General features: G+C 44.2%; 2 protein-coding genes and 1 pseudogene across 3 annotated transcripts; 1 reads left to right on the top strand and 2 right to left on the bottom strand.

The window, feature by feature from the left end:
• On the top strand, positions 1-11,748 carry LOC311149776 (CDK5 and ABL1 enzyme substrate 2-like; the record flags this gene model as incomplete). The annotated part of the gene is made up of 8 exons (XM_084187004.1): positions 1-575; positions 1,491-1,586; positions 8,343-8,448; positions 8,528-8,699; positions 8,820-8,917; positions 9,952-10,058; positions 10,228-10,432; positions 10,668-11,748. The coding sequence occupies 8 exons, from the start codon at positions 1-3 to the stop codon at positions 10,806-10,808; spliced, it is 1,500 nt and encodes a 499-aa protein (XP_084043130.1). The 3' UTR covers positions 10,809-11,748.
• Positions 5,513-6,362, bottom strand: LOC311149448 (deoxynucleotidyltransferase terminal-interacting protein 1-like; annotated as a pseudogene). Its single transcript has 2 exons — positions 6,264-6,362; positions 5,513-6,072 (listed from the first exon to the last, which is right to left on the bottom strand). The product of its transcript is annotated as a deoxynucleotidyltransferase terminal-interacting protein 1-like (transcript).
• A 3,064-nt stretch (positions 11,749-14,812) lies between the features above and the next one.
• Positions 14,813-18,049, bottom strand: LOC311149677 (proteasomal ubiquitin receptor ADRM1-like). Its single transcript, XM_084186880.1, has 10 exons — positions 17,959-18,049; positions 17,492-17,707; positions 17,240-17,356; positions 16,928-17,051; positions 16,637-16,723; positions 16,443-16,524; positions 16,014-16,258; positions 15,733-15,890; positions 15,414-15,516; positions 14,813-15,201 (listed from the first exon to the last, which is right to left on the bottom strand). Exons 2-10 carry the CDS (start codon positions 17,696-17,698, stop codon positions 15,098-15,100), a joined length of 1,227 nt encoding a protein of 408 aa, XP_084043006.1. The 5' UTR covers positions 17,699-17,707; positions 17,959-18,049; the 3' UTR covers positions 14,813-15,097.
• Positions 18,050-20,664: the final 2,615 nt, after the last annotated feature.

The raw sequence follows: 20,664 nt of genomic DNA, 5'->3' as shown, positions 1-20,664 counted from the left end.
ATGCGCACTATCAATCATTCTATTACTAGAATGGCGACTGCTGCGTGCGGTCGTCAGTGTAAAACAGACAGTAATCCTGCCAAATCACACAAAGAACACCTCCGAAAAGGTAAAGACTCACAACGGAGACAGGCGGCTCTTTCTTTTCTGAACAACATATCTCTAGACGGACGGCCTTTATATCATCTCAGCAATGGAAACCTCGGTCAAAGGGACGCAGCCGAGCTCGGAAGTCGAGACGCCGCTGGGGCACATACGACTGGACACCCTCAAATTTCACCGAGTACCTACGGAACCTTCCCCCATGTATCACCTTACTTGGCCGGTGGCGCTGCTACTACTGTGGCGGGGATCTGGGGACTGAGCCCAGTCCCTCCTAATTTGGATATGTCTACAGACACTGGCTCAAGTGCTGCTGTGGGGTGCAGTGAGGTGTTTTTTGAGGGTGTAGACTCCATGGTACCCCCAGATACTCCCCTGTCCCCCACTTCTGGACCTCAGACCTTCAATCCAATTGCCAAATCGCCATCTGTGCTCCAGACTCTGAATTCCGTGCCGGGGGATACACGTCAAAGGTGGGACATATTAGCTACTCAATTTTTATTAGGGTGGGAAACAATCAGGGATCTGTCATGATGACCAGCAGTCGGGTCTGTAGGTGTAACTCACTGCTTTTGTATTCATTGTAAGCAACATTGGCTGTTTCAACGTTTGACAGAATAGGCCTGATTTATAAAGGTGTTCTTACTTCCGCATATTTCCAACAGGTAGTTTCATTATAGAAATCAATGGTTATTCAAATGGTCACAGTCTACCAGACCTACCTTCGAAATTGTAGTTGTTGTTTTTTAAAATCAGCGTTTTTCTCAAGGCAATAATATTATGATTATATATTTTTATATTATCAGCTGCCCCATTTGAGAAAATCGTATCTGCCTGTCAAGGTCCGATAAAAAACGTTGCAGGCAGCTACAAGTGCTGCACAATATATCACTAAATAAAACTAAGTGCTCATACAATTATCTGATATAGTTTTTCCATATTTTGTTTATTGGTTTGCTTATTTTAACAACATTATCTGCTGTGGTTTGTGTAAGTAAACATTAAAATCATTGTCAGATCTTGTCCTGTGTTTTCATCTCTCCCTTCCCCACCCCACATATATTTTTCTGTCTTTCTCTCCCGCTCCTTCTCTCTGATCATCTTTAGAAAAACCAGACAATTACTTAAGCTCCCTCTCACCTAAGATTGTAATTTTGGCTTTGTTATTCAAATATGTGGTGTAAAGAAATCTACAAGGTCTTCCTTCATTTATTATTTCAAGAACATTGTTAATTCCCCTCATGCACAGAATTGGTCTACCTCCATATTCTAAAACTCACTGAGAAATGATATGGTACTGCTTGCTATCTGTTGGTCCAGACATTAGACATTTACTAATGTTGACGTTTTAATTGACACATCTTTTTGGGTTCTCCATTTTGTCTTAGATCACGGAATCATTTGGGCTCTCCAGGACCCGCAAGGGTGGCCAAGAAGGTCCACTTTATCAAGAGTATGAGGCAGTACGACACAAGAGGCAGCAGGTGAGTTAAAGTAGTAGATGAGAGTGTAGGAGATGTTGCGCAAACCATGTATTCTAATGAAATTAACAACCAAAACATAACACGTTCTTCTGTAGGCTCAATAAGTGGGATCGAGAAAGGCATTCTAAATGGCATTTAAGTCAACTCCATGACATACAGTAAATTAGTTAAATTGAATTGATAATTGTACCGTCTATAGAAAAGAGGGAAGAAGATTGCGAAGGCCTTAAGAGTTTTCCATGAAGTAGTTTTACAGCCAGTTCTATACTAAGCCCGTGCAATGCAAACACATACGTTTGGCTTTTAACTAAGAGACCTGCTGGAACTAAGATCGCTCACTTAGCTAGCCCCCTAAACGAGTAACAGCAGGACTGGGTGAATTGCAACAGTGAATTTAACCACCCTTGGAAACAAATCAAAACACCAAAGAGGTGTCCTGTGGAAATATAACCCTCTCTGGCAATAACAGTAAAACACCCCTTATGTAAGATGGGACTGAAATATCACGCTCAGGCTGCACCCAGACTATTCGCTCTCTGTTGAACTTTGTCTCTTCCTCAATGTGTTTTCATGAGCTATAGCTACAGCCTAATGTTAGGTTGTCTTTAGAAAAAAAAGTTTCCCTGGAGACATAAACATAAGACATGCATTTTTGTAATCTTATCTGTTTCAACAAGGCAAACACCGTTTTAGAACCCCTCTCATTTCACCCTACCTGAACATTACTTAATCATAGACAATATCATGTCCATAGTATCCTGTGTGTCATGTGTCCAAAATGCGAATACAGTATCACATGTTGCTGACGTGTTGTAACATCGTTTAGCAATAACCAGAGCCATGTATTTAGAGAGTTGGGTTTCTGCATTATGTGACCATTTACATGGCACTGCAGCCATGTTAGCACCCCATTAATATTTACATGCGGAAATAAACACTGTGTACAAAACATTAGGAACACCTTCCTAATATTGAGTTGCACCCACTCTTGCCCTCAGAACAGCCTCAATTCGTCACGGCATGGACTCTAGAAGGTGTGTGTCGAAAGCGTTCCACAGGGATGCTGGCCCATGTTGACTTCAATGCCTCCCACAGTTGTCAAGTTGTCTGGATGTCCATTGGGTGGTGGACCATTCTTTATACACACAGGAAACTGTTGAGCGTGAAAGATCCAGCAGCGTTGCAGTTCTTGACACACTCAAACCGGTGCGCCTGGCACCTACTACCATACCCCGTTCAAAGGCACTTCAATATTTTGTCTTGCCCATTCACCCTCTGAATGGCACACATACACAATCCATGTCTTAATTGTATCAAGGCTTACAAATCCTTTAACCTGTCTCCTCCCTTTCACCTACACTGATTTGATGTGGATTTAACAAGTGACATCAATAAGGGAGCATAGACTGACCAGGTGAAAGCTATGTTATGGAACAAGCAGGTGTTCCTAATGTTTTGTACACAGTGTAATGTCTAAAATGAGCATTATAGTGCATTTACATGACACTTCAAAATTCTATGGCAGCCATGTTAGTGCCCCATTAACATTACATGGGAAATATTTAAATAATGCTATGTAACTGAATGTCTAGACTTGGAACAATATTAACAATTCTAAACGTTGGCCCAACTCTCTAATATATGGCTCTGGCAATAACCAGTTACACAACAATTCTGGCTTTGCTTATGAACTTGTATTTAGGCTATACAGAGCATTGAAGTAACTGTGTAAAACCACTGGAGAGGATGAGAAGGGGATTTAAAAGGTTTCTGTATTTCCCCCAAGGTGAGATAAACATCTCTTATCCAAGGTCTGGCCCCAGCTTTAGCTGCAAGGCTGAGATCCCAAAGGAGAGGCTGCTGGGCTGGCTGAGGTTGTATGTTATTGACTGGTGTGTTGTGAAGACTGGCGCCTTTAGCGGTTGTGTGTAGATTTAGCTTGTCTATAGATAGGCCTAAGTGCTATGGCTGGCTGTTTACAGTTGCTTTGAGCTACTCAGTCGTTTTTAAGCTGTTAGCAGATTTATACTGCATTGGTTGTGTATGAACTTTGTGTAGTTTGTAGTTTCTCACAAAAAAAAATTTCTCTAGTGCTGCTGTTGACTGGCTGAAGTAGCTTTGTTGGCTGACGCTGTTGTTTACAGTATACCATGTTTTTGTCCTGGTAATGTACATTACATTTGACATTTTAGTAATTTAGCAGATGCTGTTATCCGGAGCGACTTACAGTTAGTGCATTCATCTTAAGATAGCGAGGTGGGACAACCACATATCACAGTCATAGTAAGTACATTTTTCCTCAAAGTACACTACATGGCTAAAAATATGTGGACACCTGGTTGTCGAACATCTCATTCCAAAACCATGGGCATTAATATGGAGTTGGTCCCCCCTTTTGCTGCTATAACAGCCTCCACTCTTCTGGGAAGGCTTTCCACTAGATATTGGAACATTGCTGCGGGGACTTGCTTCCATTCAGCCACAAGAGCATTAGTGAGGTCGGGCACTGATGTTGGGCGATTAGGCCTGGCTCGCAGTCGGCGTTCCAATTCATCCCAAAGGGGTTCGATGGGGTTGAGGTCAGGGCTCTGTGCAGGCCAGTCAAGTTCTTCTGCACCGATCTCGACAGACCATTTCTGTATGGACCTCGCTTTGTGCACGGGGGATTGTCATGCTGAAACAGGAAAGGGCCTTCCCCAAACTGTTGCCACAAAGTTGGAAGTACAGAATCGTCTAGAATGTCATTGTATGCTGTAGCGTTAAGATTTCCCTTCACTGGAACTAAGAGGCCTAGCCCGAACCATGAAAAACAGCCCCAGACCACTATTCCTCCTCCACCAAACCTTACAGTTGACACTATGCATTCGGGCAGGTAGCATTCTCCTGGCATCCGCCAAACCTAGATTAATCCGTCGGACTGCCAGATGGTGAAGCGTGATTCATCACTCCAGAGAACTCGTTTCCACTGCTCCACAGTCCAATGGCAGCGAGCTTTACACCACTCCAGCTGACGCTTGGCATTGCGCATGGTGATCTTTGGCTTGTGTGTGGCTGCTCGTCCATTGAAACCCATTACATGAAGCTCCCGACAAACAGTTCTTGTGCTGACGTTTCTTCCAGAGGCAGTTTGGAACTCTGTAGGGAGTTTTGCAACCGAGGACAGACGACTTTTATGCGCTACGCACTTCAGCACCCGTTCTGTGAGCTTGTGTGGCCTACCGCTTTGCGGCTGAGCCGTTGTTGCTCCTAGACGTTTCCACTTCATAATAAGGAGAGCACTTACAGTTGACCGGGGCAGCTCTAGCAGGGCAGACATTTGACAAACTATGACGGTGCCACGTTGAAAGTCACTAAGCTCTTCAGTAAGGCCATTCTACTGCCAATGTTTGAATATGGAAATTGCATGGCGGTGTGCTCGATTTTATACACCTGTCAGCAATGGGTGTGGCTGAAATATCAAAATCCACTAATTTGAAGGGATGTCCACATACTTTAGCTATCAGCAAAGTCAGTGCTAGTAAGAGGGAAAAGAGTCAAGTATGATATTTCTTTATTTTTTGGGGAGGTGCTGTGGGATTATTTAAGATGTTTTTGGAAGATGGTCAGGGACACTGCTGTCCTAGCTTCATTTACATTTGAGTCATTTAGCAGACACTCTTCTCCAGAGCGACTTACAGGAGCAATTAGGGTTAAGTGTTTTGCTCAAGGGCACATCAACAGATTTTTCACCTAGTTGGCTTGGGGATTCGAACCAGCAACCTTTTGGTTACTGGCCCAATGCTCTTAACTGCTAGGCTACCTGCCGCCCACAAAATGCCGCCCTATTCCCTTTAGTGCACTACTTTTGTCCAGGGCCCATAGGGCTCTGGTCAACAGTAGTGCACTATATAGGCCAAGGAACAGTGTGCCATTTGCTGACTAGGACTTCATTCCTTCCCTGAACTCTGGGCTTCCATGGCCTTCTGCATCTTCTTAATCATCCACCCGGGAACCGTAAAAGGATTCAATTCAACTGGGGTCATTTTCAGGTCAGGACAATGTTTGTAATCATTACTCAGAGACAGGTCCTGGACATTCTCTTCAATAAGGAGATAGGCCATCTTTTCATCTGTGGCTCTCATATGCTGTCTTTCTGCCAACCAGTGTTTGTCCTGGGTAGCGGCCGCATACTTGAGGTCAGCATGTTTGATGTAAGTCCTTCCTCTGGTGCCACCCATTCCTAAAGCCTTGTTTGCTCTGGACCCAAGAACAAACGTGCTCCCTTCATTCACTCTGGAAGGGTCCCATTTTGGTCCCTCATGCGTTATGGACTGATGTCTTGGGCTTAGGGATATTGCTATATGTAACAGGCTTGTCATAGGAACCGACAGGAGCTGTTGTGCGCCCTTTCCGCTTTTTTGGAACAGGGCTGGTCCTTTGACTGGACCTCCAGTTTCGCCTGTTTGACTGGAGGCTCACGCCCAGGACTGAGTGGGAGCTGCCCTCCCTTAGGGGTGGGAGGGCCAAGAGACCAGAGGTAGCAGAACGGAGTACTCTGGTTGGGGTGTAGGGTTTGAGCAGAGCCTGAAAGTAGGGAGGGGCAGTTCCTCTTGCTTCTCCGTAGGCAAGTACCATGGTCTTGTAGTGGATGCGAGCTTCTACTGGAAGCCAGTGGAGTGTGCGGAGGAGCTGGGTGACATGGGAGAATCTGGGAAAGTTGAACACCAGGCGTGCTGCAGCGTTCTGGACAAGTTGCAGGGATTTGATGGCACAAGCGGGGAGCTCAGCCAACAGCATGTTGCAGTAGTCCAGATGGGAGAAAACAAGTGTCTGGATTAGGACCTGCGCCGCTCCCTGTGTGAGGTAGGGTCGTACTCTACAGATGTTGTAGAGCATGAACCCGCAGGAGAGCGTCACTGCTTTGATGTTTGAAGAAACTACAGGGTGTTATCCAGTGTCACGCCAAGGTTCTTTGCACTCTGGGAGGGGGATACCATGGAGTTGTCAACCGTGATGGAGAGGTCTTGGAGCAGACAGGCCTTCCCCGGGAGGAAGAGCAACTCCATCTTGTTGAGCTTGAGGTGGTGGGCCGACATCCAAGCTGAGATATCTGCCAGGCACGCAGAGATGTGTGTCACCACATGGGTGTCAGAAGGGGGAAAGGAGAAAAGTAGTTGAGTGTCATCTGCATAGCCATGATAGGAGAGACCATGTGAGGATATGATGGAGCAGAGTGACTTGGTGTATAGAGAGAAGAGGAGAGGGCCTAGAACCGAGCCCTGGGGGACACCAGTAGTGAGAGTATGTGGTGCAGATACAGATCCTCTACATGTCACCTGGTAGGAGCGGCCTGCCAGGTAGGATGCAATCCAATAGTGTGCAGAGCCTGAAATGCCAAGTCCTGAGAGGGTGGAGAGGAGGATCTGATGGTTCATGGTGTCGAAGGCAGCGGATAGATCTAGGAGGATGAGAACAGAAGGAGAGAGTCAGCTTTGGCAGTGCTGTGAGCCTCCGTGACACAGTGACATAGAGATGAGCAGTCTCGGGTTAAGTGACCCGTCTTGAAGCCTGACTGGTTAGGGTCAAGAAGATCATTCTGAGCGAGATTGCGAGAGAGTTGGTCAGAGACAGCGCTCAAGTTTTTTGGAAAGAAAAGAAGGCATACATGTCTGTAGTTTTTTTTACATCAGAGGGGTCAAGTGTTCTTGAGGAGGGGAGCGACTCGGGCCATTTTGAAGCCTGAGGGGATGCAGCCAGTGGTCAGGGATGAGGAACGGGAGAAGGGAGGATGGGGTCGTGCGGGCAGGTTGTTGGGCGGCCGGATCTCACTAGTCGCAGGATTTCATCTGTAGAAAGAGGTCAAGGCATAGGGTAGTTCTGTGTGAGTGGGACCAGTGGATTCAATAGGCTGAGTGAACGAGGAGTGGATGTCGTCAACTTTATTTTCAAAGTGGTTTACAAAGTTGTCCGCAGAGAGGGAGGAGAAGGTGGAAAAGGGTTTCCTAGAGTTACAGAGGAAGAGAAGGTAGAGAAGAAGGAGTGAAAGGATGATAGGTCCTCCAGAAGTTTTAGCTCAGCTGCCCGCAGCCCTGTTCTGTAAGCTCGCAATGAGTCACTCAGCCACTGAGCAGGAGGGGAGGGCTGAGCCGGCCGAGAGGAAAGGTGACAGTGCGAGTCATAGGATGCGGAAAGGGAGGAGAGTAGGGTCGAAGAGGCAGAATCAGGAGGGAGAAGGATTTAGCAGAAGGGAAAGATGATAGGATAGAAGAGGGGAGAGTAGTGGGAGAGAGAGAGCGAAGATTACAACGGCGCTAGGGTGGGAGGAAAGGGAGACAGAAAACAAACTAGTGATCAGAGACCTGGAGGGCGGTTGCCGTGAGATTAGTAGGCGAACAGACTCTAGTAAAGATGAGGTCAAGCGTATTGCCTGCCTTGTATACTTATTGTACTAATAAGTGCAGTACTAATGCTGTAGTTTAGTAGTGTGTGTGACTGTAGCTGTTGTTTGTGTAGCCTGACACTGTATGTTTTGTGTGCCTGTACTTGCTATCTATGTCCTGCAGGATTATGCTGATTTGTGCCAAGCGGTCTCTATGTGCTGCTTTCTCAGTGCTGCCCTATGGAGAATGTATTCACCTCAGGTACAAACACACAGCCCCAACCAACTAGAGGTGTCATGTATCGCCCTCAGGAAAGGAGTTGTGTTATAATGATCACAGGCTTTAATGTGGAGCTGCATGATGGTGACATGAGTAGTTTCTCTTCCTGCCCACCCAGTGACCCAAAGCTGGAGGCTCAGAGACAACGGCTGTCCACTGGGGTGGGCTCTGACCTGTTCCCTGGCCTGGAGGGCCTGGGGGTGGAGCTAGGTGCATATGGAAAGGTAAGGTTGAACTGGAGAGTGTGATTACGTACTATCTGTCTGTGCTTTGTGTTAGTTGACATGCATCTTTCCTCGTCAGACGGTATCGTACGCCCGGTTCCTTTTTCCCACTAATGCCCTGGTGAGGCCGAAGAGCAGTGGACCACTAGAGCCCAGCACAACACAGACCCCCCTGTCCCGTTACCGAGGCAACAGCCAGAAGAACTACACCAACCCGTCTCGACTCAACAGCACCATAGGACAGGACCCTAGTACGCTCCACTTCACTAGAATAGAGGCTTACATACACTCTCTCTCTTCTCTGGCAAATTGTTTTTGCAATCATTACTGTGTGTGTGTCTTCTCATTTGATTTAATACCCATTTTTACAGGTATAGAAGACCTGGCAGACTATGATCCCTACCTACTCAGTGACCCTCAGTGGCCTTGCGGGAGACACAAGAGAGTTCTTATATTTGCATCATATATGGTAAGCATTCATATAAAATGATACATGTAACACACACCTCAACACATGACTTTGTAACTAGACAATATATCACAAGACACACTGACATTCCAGAATGCACTGATTTTGTACAGTAGCACCATTATAAACATAAAACAATCCATATCATAAAGCAATTTTATGACAAGTAATCTTTACTACACATAATACAAATTACATCATATTATAAACTGGGTGGTTCGAGCCCTGAATGCTGATTGGCTGACAGCCATGGTATATCAGACCGTATACCACGGATATGACAAAACGTTTATTTTTCCTGCTCTAATTACGTTGGTAACCAGTTTATAATAGCAATAACGCACCTCGGGGGATTGTGGTATATGGCCTATACCATGGCTAAGGGCTGTATCCAGGCACTCTGCCTTGCGTTGTGCCTAAGAACAGCCCTTAACCATGGTATATTGGTCATATACAACACCCCCTGGGCCTTATTGCTTAATTATACCATGGCATTGTTGAATACTCGTTTTTGATTGGCTTGAAGGGATTTCTAGAACATGCATTATTTGCCTATAACGCACGGTATAATTAAATGGCTATAGTTCTTACATGTTCTATGTTGGAGCTGCTTTTGAAAGCAAAAGTCGAATTGTTTTTCATAATAGCAAGCTAGGACTGATGGTTTGGTTAGCTAAACTACCAAGTCTGTTTGCTTACCAAGGCAACTACTGTCAAAACTTGCTAGCTACTTCAGTGGATGTTGAACACATTTCTACCTGCAAATGAACACATTTCTAGCAGTAAATTAGTTAAATTATAGCCACGGTATAAAAGGGATAATCAACTCGGGGCTCTATGCGTTCTCTGGAAAATAATGCAACTCCGTGGAAGGTCAGTTCCACTCCGCTAGCGCGTCGTAGAACACACATTCCACGTCGTTCATTATTTTCCAGAGAACGCATAGAGCCCCGAGTTGATTATCCCTTACATGGAATCTCTATGAATAGGATGAAAGCAAAGTTCTCATATTTATCTTGTTCCCTGTCTTCCAGACGACTGTTATTGAGTATGTGAAGCCGTCAGACCTGAAAAAAGACATGAATGAGACGTTCAAGGAGAAGTTCCCCCATATCAAACTGACCCTCAGCAAGATAAGAAGGTGCAGACATGAGCACACATAAGTCAACACATTCTTTTTTTAAATCCACTGTCTATATCGATGTCTGAAACTCCCCTTTGTATCTTTGTCTCCAAACCATGCATTTACAAATGCAAATCCTGCATATCTGCCTACCATGCACAACCATAACCTCCCTCCTGTTTGACAGCCTGAAGCGGGAGATTCGTGCGGTGGGAGAAGAGTGCAGTCTGCAGCCAGTCACGGTGGCGATGGCCTTTGTGTACTTTGAGAAACTGGTGCTGCAGGGCCGCCTGAACAAACAGAACAGGAAGCTGGTGTCTGCTGCCTGCGTCCTGCTGGCAGCTAAGATCAGCAGTGATCTGAAGAAGCAGGAGGTCCGACAGCTGATTGACGTGAGTGAAGCAATTTCTTACATGTACATTTTAGTCATTTAGCAGACTCTCTTATCCAGAGCAACCTACAATCAAGTAGCTCTACTAACATAACATACAATATTATTCAACCCACCCATTTGAGCGTGACATACATTTTTCTAAGAATTGAAAATACCGTACTATTCAGATTCTTAGCCATGTTGTTGCTCCCCCCCCCCCCCCCCCTCCCCCTCCCCCCTCCATGGTTGAGCAGAAGCTGGAGGAACGTTTTCGTATAAACCGGCGGGAGTTGATTCCATTGGAGTTCCCTGTCCTGGTTGCCTTGGAGATGGGGCTCTACCTCCCTGACAGCAAGGTCATGCCGCACTACCGCAGGCTGGTGCAGCAGGGCTAGGCTGGAGCCTGGAAGTGGCCTGGAGCACTGGCCTGGGGCCAGTTTGGATATTGATTGGAAATGCTGATCCTGGATCATCACCCAGAGGGAGGCATCTTCTACCCTAGAATCTGTTTAGGTGTAGCAGGTCAGCACAGCCGACATGCCCCTTATTCAAACTGGGGGAATAAAAGGGTTTGGGTACGGTACTCAATATTTATTTTTTATTCTTCTTTATCATGAGTTGAACCCCTTGATATGACTTGATATGATGGATTAAGAATATTTTCTGCAAAGATATTGGACTATGATTTTTCTTTGTTTTGATTCTTGTTGTGTCCGTTTGTTCCGAACTTTCTGGGGTGTGTATTGCATTCTGATCGATAAAAAAACAAACATGTTTATTTGTACAAACAGTACAGGTTAAATATTGACTGAAAAATAGCTCAAACTGGGTGTAGGATGGGTAGGGTAGCATCCCAATGGGGGTGTCTGTAAGAACACACAGAGAGGAGGCTTTGATGTTGATGGTTGCCATATCAGTTTGAAATCATTTCATTTACCGTCCAAAGGTGCAGAAAAGTCATTTTTATGTGTAAATGGTGCCTGGTGTTGCTATTTTTGCTCATTATAGCTCAAATCAAAGTTTATTGGTCGCGTACCCTGATTTGCAGATGTTATCGCAGGTGCAACGAAATGCTTGTTTCTAGCTCCAACAGTGCAGTAATGTCTAGCAAAACTATATATGTATGTATCTCAGTACCAGTCAGATGTTTGGACACACCTACTCATTCCAGGGTTTATCTTTTATTTTTACTATTTTCTACATTGTAGAATAATAGTGAAGATATCAACACTATGAAATAACACATATAAACAAATCAAAAATATATCGGAGGTTCTTCAAAGTAGCCACCCTTTGCCTTGATGACAGCTGAAATAAAAGAACCCAGAAATGTTCCTTATGCACAAAAATCTTATTTCTCTCAAAAGTTGTGCACAAATTTGTTTACATCCCAGTTAGTGAGCAATTCTCCTTTGCCAAGATAATCCATCCACCTAAAAGGTGTGGCATATCAAGAAGCTGATTAAACAGCATGATCATTACACATGTGCACCTTGTGCTGGGAACAATAAAAGGCCACACTAAATTGTGCAATGTCACAGATGTCTCAAGTTTTGAGGGAGTGTGCAATTCGCATGCTGACTGCAAGAATGTCCACCAGAGCTGTTGCCAGAGAATGTAGGTCTCTGGTAGAGGTCTCTACCATAAGCCACCTCCAATATCATTTTAGAGAATTACATCCAACCGACCTCACAACCGCAGACCACGTGTATGGCGTGGTGTGGGCAAGCGGTTTGCTGATGTCAACGTTGTGAACAGAGTGCCCCATGGTGGCGGTGGGGTTATGGTATGGGCAGGCATAAGCTACAGATAACGAACACAATTGCATTTTATCAATGGCAATTTGAATGCACCGAGATACTGTGACGAGATCCTGAGGCCCATTGTCGTGCCATTCATCCGCCACCATCACCTCATGTTTCAGCATGATAATGCACGGCACCATGTCGCAAGGATCCGTACATAATTCCTGGAAGCTGAAAATGTCCAGGTTCTTCAATGGCCTGCATACTCACCAGACATGTCACCCATTTGAGCATGTTTGGGATGCTTTGGATCAACGTGTACGACAGCATGTTCCAGTTCCCCCCAATATCCAGCAACTTCGCACAGCCATCGAAGAGGAGTGGGACAACAGGCCACAATCAACAGCCTGATCATCTCTATGCGAAGGAGGTTGCATGAGGCAACTGGTGGGCACACCAGATACTGACTGGTTTCCTTATATGAACTGTAACTCAGTAAAATCTTTGAAATTGCTGCATGTTGCGTTTTTAATTTTTGTTCATTATTTATATCTATACTAAACAAAAATATAAACGCAACAATTTCAAAGATTTTACTGAGTTGCAGTTCATATAAGGAAATCAGTCAATTGAAATAAATAAATTAGGCCCTAATCTATGGATTTCACACGACTGGGCAGGGGCACAGCCATGGGTGGGCATAGGCCCACCCACTTGGGAGCCAGGCCAACCCACTGGGGAGCCAGGCCCAGCCAATCAGATTGAGATTTTCCCCACAAAAGGGCTTCATTACAGACAGAAATACTCCTCAGAACCCCCTCAGACGATCCCGCAGGTGAAGAAGACGGATGTGGATGTCCTGGGCTGGCGTGGTTACACATGGACTGTTGGACGTACTACCAAATTCTTTAAAATGGCACTGGAGGCGGCTTATGGTAGAGAAATTAACATTCAATTCTCTGGCAACAGCTCTGGTGGACATTCCTGCAGTCAGCATGCCAATTGCACACCCTCAACTTGAGACATCTGTGGTATTGTGTTGTAACAAAACTGCACATTTTAGTGGCCTTTTTATTGTCCCCAGCACAAGGTGCACCTGTGTAATGATCATGCAGTTTAATCAGCTTCTTGATTTGCCAAACCTGTCAGGTGGATGGATTATCTTGGCAAAGGAGAAATGCTCACTAACAGGGATGTAAACAAATTTGTGCACAACATTTGAGAGAAATAAGCTTTTTGTGCATATGGAAAATGTCTGGGATCTTTTATTTCGGCTCATGAAACATGGGACCAACACTTTACATGTTTAGTTTATATTTTTGTTCTGTGTGTGTATATATGTATATGTGTATATGTATATATATATATATATATGTATATGTATATATGTGTATGTATATATATTATATATATATAATCTCGCTAGCTTGTTGATATGACTTTCTTCACTTGCTGTGAAAATGACAGATCAATCATTGGACTTAGTCGCAATATGATTGTTTGCCTATGTGTTTGTGAGGGAGTTCTGGGCTGGCCAGAGTGCCACTTTAAACTATACTGTAGAAGCATCAGCCATTCCTTTGTTTTATTGTATCATTTGTTTGGAACTTGTGGTTTTGTACGGCTTGGATGTTTTTGTATGGACCTTTTCGTGGCTTGGCCCTGTAGCTGCTATTAACGTCTGAACTGTGTAGACTTTACTTCCTCACTCACTGTGCAAACTGCCTCTGATGGCTGGAAACATGTTGGCAGTGTCGATCTAGATCACACATTACTTTTCCTCTGTGATGGTTAATGTTAAATCAAACTTCATATCAGTACTTGGTTGGTGTTCTGTCAACATCCAGGGATAGGATTTGCAATAAGTATTCTTACCGTATTGTTCAATGTGCTGGATCATCCACGAGCCAGTTGGCATATTTTTAAGTTCTCAGGAAATATCTTTGAAATAAAGCTTTTTTTTCTCCCATGGATCTGGGGATGTATCAAACAAACAAAAGAAAATCTCTGGAACGAGTGCAGGTAGAAAGCAGTTGTGTGTGAAATGTCCTAAAGTTTCATTTATTTTCCCATTTACAGTATTTCTTATTTATTTTCATTAGTGTTGGATCATGCCACTCAACATACAGTAAGTGCCTAAAACCACAGTTTAATAATCTAGCTGTCCTATCCAGATGTTATTCCCTTTAATTTAACTGGTCTTGTTGCTGTTGCGTGTTCCACCATACCTGTGAAAATCATGGAAAATTGCAGACTCTGCATAATGTATCTTAGTATCTGGACAGACCTACTGTTATGTGAATCTCATTGTTCTGTGAGTGATATTGGAGAAAACATTTTGTGGAAAATTGCTAATTTCTGCTGTGGTGTGAATTGGTCTCTCTGTTTTGCAAATGTATGCTTAAATTACCTCATGTCATTTGTTAATAATGTGAAATTGTTGGAACTGTTCTGAAAATGTTGTGCCTGTATGGATGGTGTCAATTTTGTAAAAGTAGTGTTTCTTAAATTATCAAATGTTTTTGAAATATATTTTCTGACCATGTGACAATTTTTTTTGTCAGGAAGCTACAGGTCACAGATTGGCACATGCAGCTATCACTAGTCTACCAAGGGCCAAGTCCTAAACAGCCACGGTAATCTGGTTCGCAATATATCAGGGAACACATTTAATGTTATGTTGATTCAAGCTCTGAGGATGTACATAATTAATTTGTTATAAATGAACACGAGAGGTTAGGAGCTCTATTCGATGTGTCGCTGAAGTGTGAGAGATTGAATAGAGCCTTTTAGGTGTCTTACATTCCTTTAAATATCTATTCTGAGTACATGTACAGAGGGAAATGGTCTACAGCTTCAGTGCTCTGAATAACAAATCACAGCCAGTAAATAATCATTTAAATAAAATACATTAAGTTAAACTGAACTAACAGAGGGTCCTAATCCAAACTCATATCTTCATCATCCTTATTGTCTTTGGAGTCATCATCCTCATGGTCAGACTTTCTGTCTGTCTCCATGGCTTTAGCAAAAGCCTCAACGTCTGGAATAGAGGAAAGTTCAATTTCACTCATGATACAAAACAGCAGGAAATAACCTTAATGACGTTATGGAAATCTTATCAAAAATGTTATAAAGAAATGTCTGCACAGGCAGGAGACTGCATGCTTGTGTTCTATTTAAACAATGGAATGTACAGACAAACAAGGCCCCTGTGTTACGTTCATGTATTGTGCGCAGATACAGGACACTGACCTCCTTTGTTAGCTGCATCCACAGCTTCTGTTGGCAGGCCAAACTGGTTCATTAGAGGCCCCAACTGCCCCGACGCCAGGGCACTGCTGAACAGACTCATGGCCTACAAAGAGAATAATCCCTGCTTTACATCGTACATACAGCATTAGACCAAATGTAGCACTCAAGCGGTAGCTAAAAAAGAGACCAAGATCATTTCTATCGTAGTAATAGTGTACTGAGAGAACACTGCTACACAGTCTGACAACTGAAGCTCTAGTGTACTCTACACAGAAAGAGAGCACTGCTCAACACATACTCAGAACAGTGTGTGTTATACCTGCTGAAACTGTGGGGAGGTGAGTGTGTTGTGGAGCTCGTCAGTGCTATGAGGCAAGGACTCTCCTGACGGCAGAAAGGGCAGCAGCCTCTCCTGGACCTCAGCATTGGCCAGGATAGGAGCCATGATCTCAGGGGTCACAACACTGGCCAGGTCCACTGTAGCGAGAACAAACACAGTCAGTCAGACAGACACAAATATTATTGCTCTCTCTGTCCACTGTTCTAAACTGTTGAGCTGTGATGTGCGCTGCTCTATCATTTCTATGTTTAGTCCCTCACCTCCCTGCCCAGCCGCAGGTACGTTCATGGTTGCTAGGATACTCTGCAGGTCACTCAGCTGGATGGGCTGGGTGGGGCTGGCTGCCCCGGCTGCGATGGAGGGGGCAACTGGAATGGTGGGTGAGGCCATGGGTGATGCTGCACTGGTGGCAGACGGGGTGATGGGTGTGGTTGGCACCTGGGAGGAGCCCAGCCGTGTGGCAGCAGAGGTGGAGGTGGGCGTGACAGCAGGAGACTGAGATGGACTGAGAGGGAGAGGGAACAGAAAGAGAGAAACTAAATTGACAGGGGTTGTAATAAATGTAGAATAAGCCATCTGCAGAAGTTGGCTAATAAGTAGTAAATGTGTAGTCTGAGCTGGAGAGAAAGTGCATAAATGTACAAAATTATTTAATTTATTAGTGAAGTGACTCCGTAGGCTTGTGGTACCTTGAAGAGGAGTTGCCGGCTGCAGGACCTCCACTACTCAGCAGGCTGGCCAGGCCCGGCCCAGCCAGAGCCCCAAGACCTCCTACAGACAGACACATTCAGAAAGACAGGTGGACACAAGTGCCACTGACAAAATTACTGTACCGAGAGTACAGTACAGACTGCAGACATTACACTAAACAACAGCCACTTACCAAGACCTCCCAGGCCAGTTGGTCCAATGAGCTGCATGAGCTGGTTGTGACTCATGTTACCGAGCAGACTCTGCAGTCCACCCTCACCTAGGACAGGAGGAAGAAAGCAAAATGTTCAGAAAGGATCAACACATCATGCACAAAGGAGAGGCTGAGTGGGAAAGGAACTATCATCTCTGAGAATGCATTGCTAAAAACAATTGCAATCTTCCTGTGTCAACATGCCACAGCACCTTTGCTCTCTGTTTGTGAGTGTGTGCACTGTGCAGTGCATTCTTCCTTAATCCTTACCCCCCAGAGCAGACAGTTCATGCCCGCTGTTGCCTCCACTGCCAAGGGCTCCAGGCATGGGAGGGTTGTTCAGATACTCATTCACTTTACGACAGTACTCCTCATCCTTATCAGTCTTGGGCTCCTAGAACAGGGAAATAGAAATATCTGAGTTTATTACATCAGGAAATTATTTTCTCATACAATCAACTGCTGATAACATTACCTTCCTCTGCAGAGAAATATACGAAGGAGGCAGAGTGATATAAAATATACAAAAGAGGCAGGGGTGTGGATCACATAACTTTAGGATCTTCAAACTGCCTTACACACCTGCATCCAGAAGAAAAGCCTCTTGGAGCCAGCCTTGAACTTCAGCACAAACACCCGACCAGTACTGCACTGGTTCACTCTCTTGAACTCACAATCATCTGGGAAGATGATCAGGTCCTGAATAGGGACAACCATATTCATCACAAGGGTTAGTTAGCCATGACAACACAAAGGATAGAGAGAGAGTGAGAGAGAGATTGTGTAAGAGATATGGTGGCGCAGTTTCAGCACCAACAGAAAAGTGCCACTGACATCATCCACGTTTCCAGAGGTCCGATCCTTCCAACATAAATGAATGAGGGAGTCGTCGGTCTGCTGAACATAGACTTGTCCCTTGCGCTTGTCTGGTGTCACTGTGCTACCCTTCATGGTCATCTTCCCGGCCCGAAACTCTACCAGGAATTTGCTGGAGGAGCCGCGGGACCCCGACACCAGACTGGGAAACAGAGCTCCCGACATGATGATGATCTGGCGTTGTGCAAATAGGAGAGAGATATTGACAAACAGTGACAAACGTTAGCTTGCAGATAGCTGCTAGCCTACCGTTACTCCGTTAGCTAACGTTAGCCAGTGAGTCAGCTAACGTTACCGAATTTAGCTAGCTAGCTATGTCAACAATGGAGCAATCGAACCTTAAATTGCATTATTATGGTGAATTCAACACGTAGCTACTCTCTTAGCTAATAGAGCCAATATATAAAAATATAACACCAATTTACATTTTACTTTGAGATCGAAGATACCAGATGGCCTTGGAATCAGATGGCACCAATAGTTGCTACTAGAGACTAGTAGTATTCTGCCAGCAGCACAAAAGATAACATCACGTTCTTGTGGTAATGAGGAAACCTTCAAAATAAATCCCTGCATTTCAAACCGTTGCAATTGGGATAACTCAATCAAAATATATTGATTCTGCCAATAAGAAAAGCCAATAAGTAATTTATGGAATTGAATATAAAATAAAAAATAAAAATAAGACCAATAATGAAATAATACAACGTTGACACTGGTATGTTCAGAATTTTGGGCTTGTAGAGAGAAAACGTTTCTACCTGTCTCAGCTAAAGTGGGGTGGAAAATACTCAGTAGGGTCTCTACTAACCAAATATGGTTGGTTTTGGAGGTGGACTGTGTAGTACATACCCAGCAGCACTTCGTTCTCCACCCCCTCCATAGCCCCCAATGCAATAAACTGTAATAGACTGTACATGGGACACCCTACTGAGTATTTTCCACCCAACTTTAGCTGAGACAGGTAGTAAAGTTTTTTCTCTACAAGCCAATAAGTATCCCATATAACATGTATTGCATTGCAGTGAATGGAGTGGGTGGAGTAAGGAGTTCCCAGCACTCTGTATTAAACCTGTTGCCCAGCTCAAGAGACCAATTTAAGTTTAGCAGACTATGGAGTAATTCAAATAACATATATTTGTATTTTATTGAAAGTGTATTTCTTTAAATATAGCCTACACAATACCTTTCAACATACCAGCATGTGTAAACTTTCAAAAGAAATGCTGGCATAAATAATACAATACAAAGAATAAAACATGTCAAATTATCCATTAATTTTTTCAAAAGGTGGCTGCAATTCTGTGAAAAACAGTTGTACTGCGCTGGAGTGCTAAAATGTTTAGCATGTCTTTGCAGAGGGACTCTTATCTTGAAGGAAGAAAATCTGTGCCAGCATAATATCCTGCTGCTAGGAAAACTGTAATCTACTAGAGCAGGAGAAAACAACAGGAGGGTGAAACAAACGTTTCTGAAAAATATTATTGTGATTGGCTGTGATTGGTTAGAACATGTGTCAATGTTATCCCTTTAAACGATACAAAAATGTTTGTTTTTTGTGCTGTTCAGCCAGATATAGAAAAACCTTATTTTACCGGACATTCACATTTTCTAGACTGTATATTCGAAAGTGAAATCAAAATGACATCTTCTTTTGATATCATTTTTCATTAACAATAATAAACACACCATTCTCTATTATGGGTCCTGATAATTTATTTCATAAATGTTGCTTCTTTGCAAATGACCACGTGTACAGTAAGAACATCACAATACAGTACAGTAAGGCGTGTTTCAGTAACCTGGAGATCGATGTGTGTAATAATAAAGAGCTCTGTACAGGTGCAGCAAAACAACAGAAGCAATAGTATATCTGCCAGTACATTGACAAGGACTGACATATAAACATTTGAATAACATTGCTACACTACATGGCCAAAAGTATGTGGACCCCTGCTCATCGAACATCTCATTCCAAAATCATGGGCATTAATTTGCTGCTATAACAGCCTCCACTCTTCTGGGAAGGCTTTCCACTAGATGTTGGAACATTGCTGTGGATACTTGCTTCCATTCAGCCAAGAGCATTAGTGAGGTCAGGCACTGAAGTTAGGCGATTAGGCTGGCTCGCAGTCGGCGTTCAATTCATCCCAAAGGTGTTCGATGGGGTTGAGGTCAGGGCTCTGTGCAGGCCAGTCAAGTTCTTCCACACCAATCTCAACAAACCATTTCTGTATGGACCTCGCTTTGTGCATGGGGGCATTGTCATGCTGAAACAGGAAAGGTCCTTCCCCAAACTGTTGCCACAAAGTTGGAAGCACAGAATCGTCTAGAATGTCATTGTATGCTGTAGCATTACGATTTCCCTTCACTGGAATTAAGGGGCCCAGTCCGAACCATGAAAAACAGCCCCAGACCATCATTCCTCCTCCACCAAACTTTACAGTTGGCACTATGCATTCGGGCAGGTAGCCGTTTCCACTGCTCCAGAATCCAATGGGCGGCGAGCTTCACACCACTACAGCCGACGCTCGGCATTGCGCATGGTGATCTTAGGCTTGTGTGCGGCTGCTCGGCCATGGAAACCCATTTCATGAAGCTCCCGAAGAACAGTTCTTGTGCTGACATTGCTTCCAGAGGCAGTTTGGAACTCAGTAGTGAGTGTTGCAACCGAGGACAGACGATTTTTACACGCTACACGCTTAAGCACTCGGCGGTCCCGTTCTGTGAGCTTGTGTGGCCTACCACTTTGAGGCTGAGCCGTTGCTGCTCCTAGAAGTTTCCACTTCATAATAACAGCACTTATAGTTGACTGGGGCAGCTCGAGCAGGGCAGAAGTTTAACGAACTGACTTGTTGGAAAGGTGGCATCCTATGACGGTGCCATGTTGAAAGTCACTGAGCTCTCCAGTAAGGCCATTCCACTGCCAATGTTTGTCTATGGAGATTGTATGGCGGTGTGCTCGATTGTATACACCTGTTAGCAACGGGTGTGGCTGAAATAGCCGAATCCACTAATTTGAAGGGGTGTCCATATACTTTTGTATATATAGTGTATCTAACCAGACCTTTGAGTGTTCCACTGTGCACCATAACCCTGACAGCTAATTAATTATACCTATCAATATCTGA

The sequence above is a fragment of the Coregonus lavaretus genome (assembly GCF_964263955.1).
Source record: "Coregonus lavaretus genome assembly, chromosome: 22".
Lineage (NCBI taxonomy): Eukaryota > Metazoa > Chordata > Actinopteri > Salmoniformes > Salmonidae > Coregonus > Coregonus lavaretus.
This window is presented reverse-complemented; position numbering and strand designations above follow the sequence as displayed.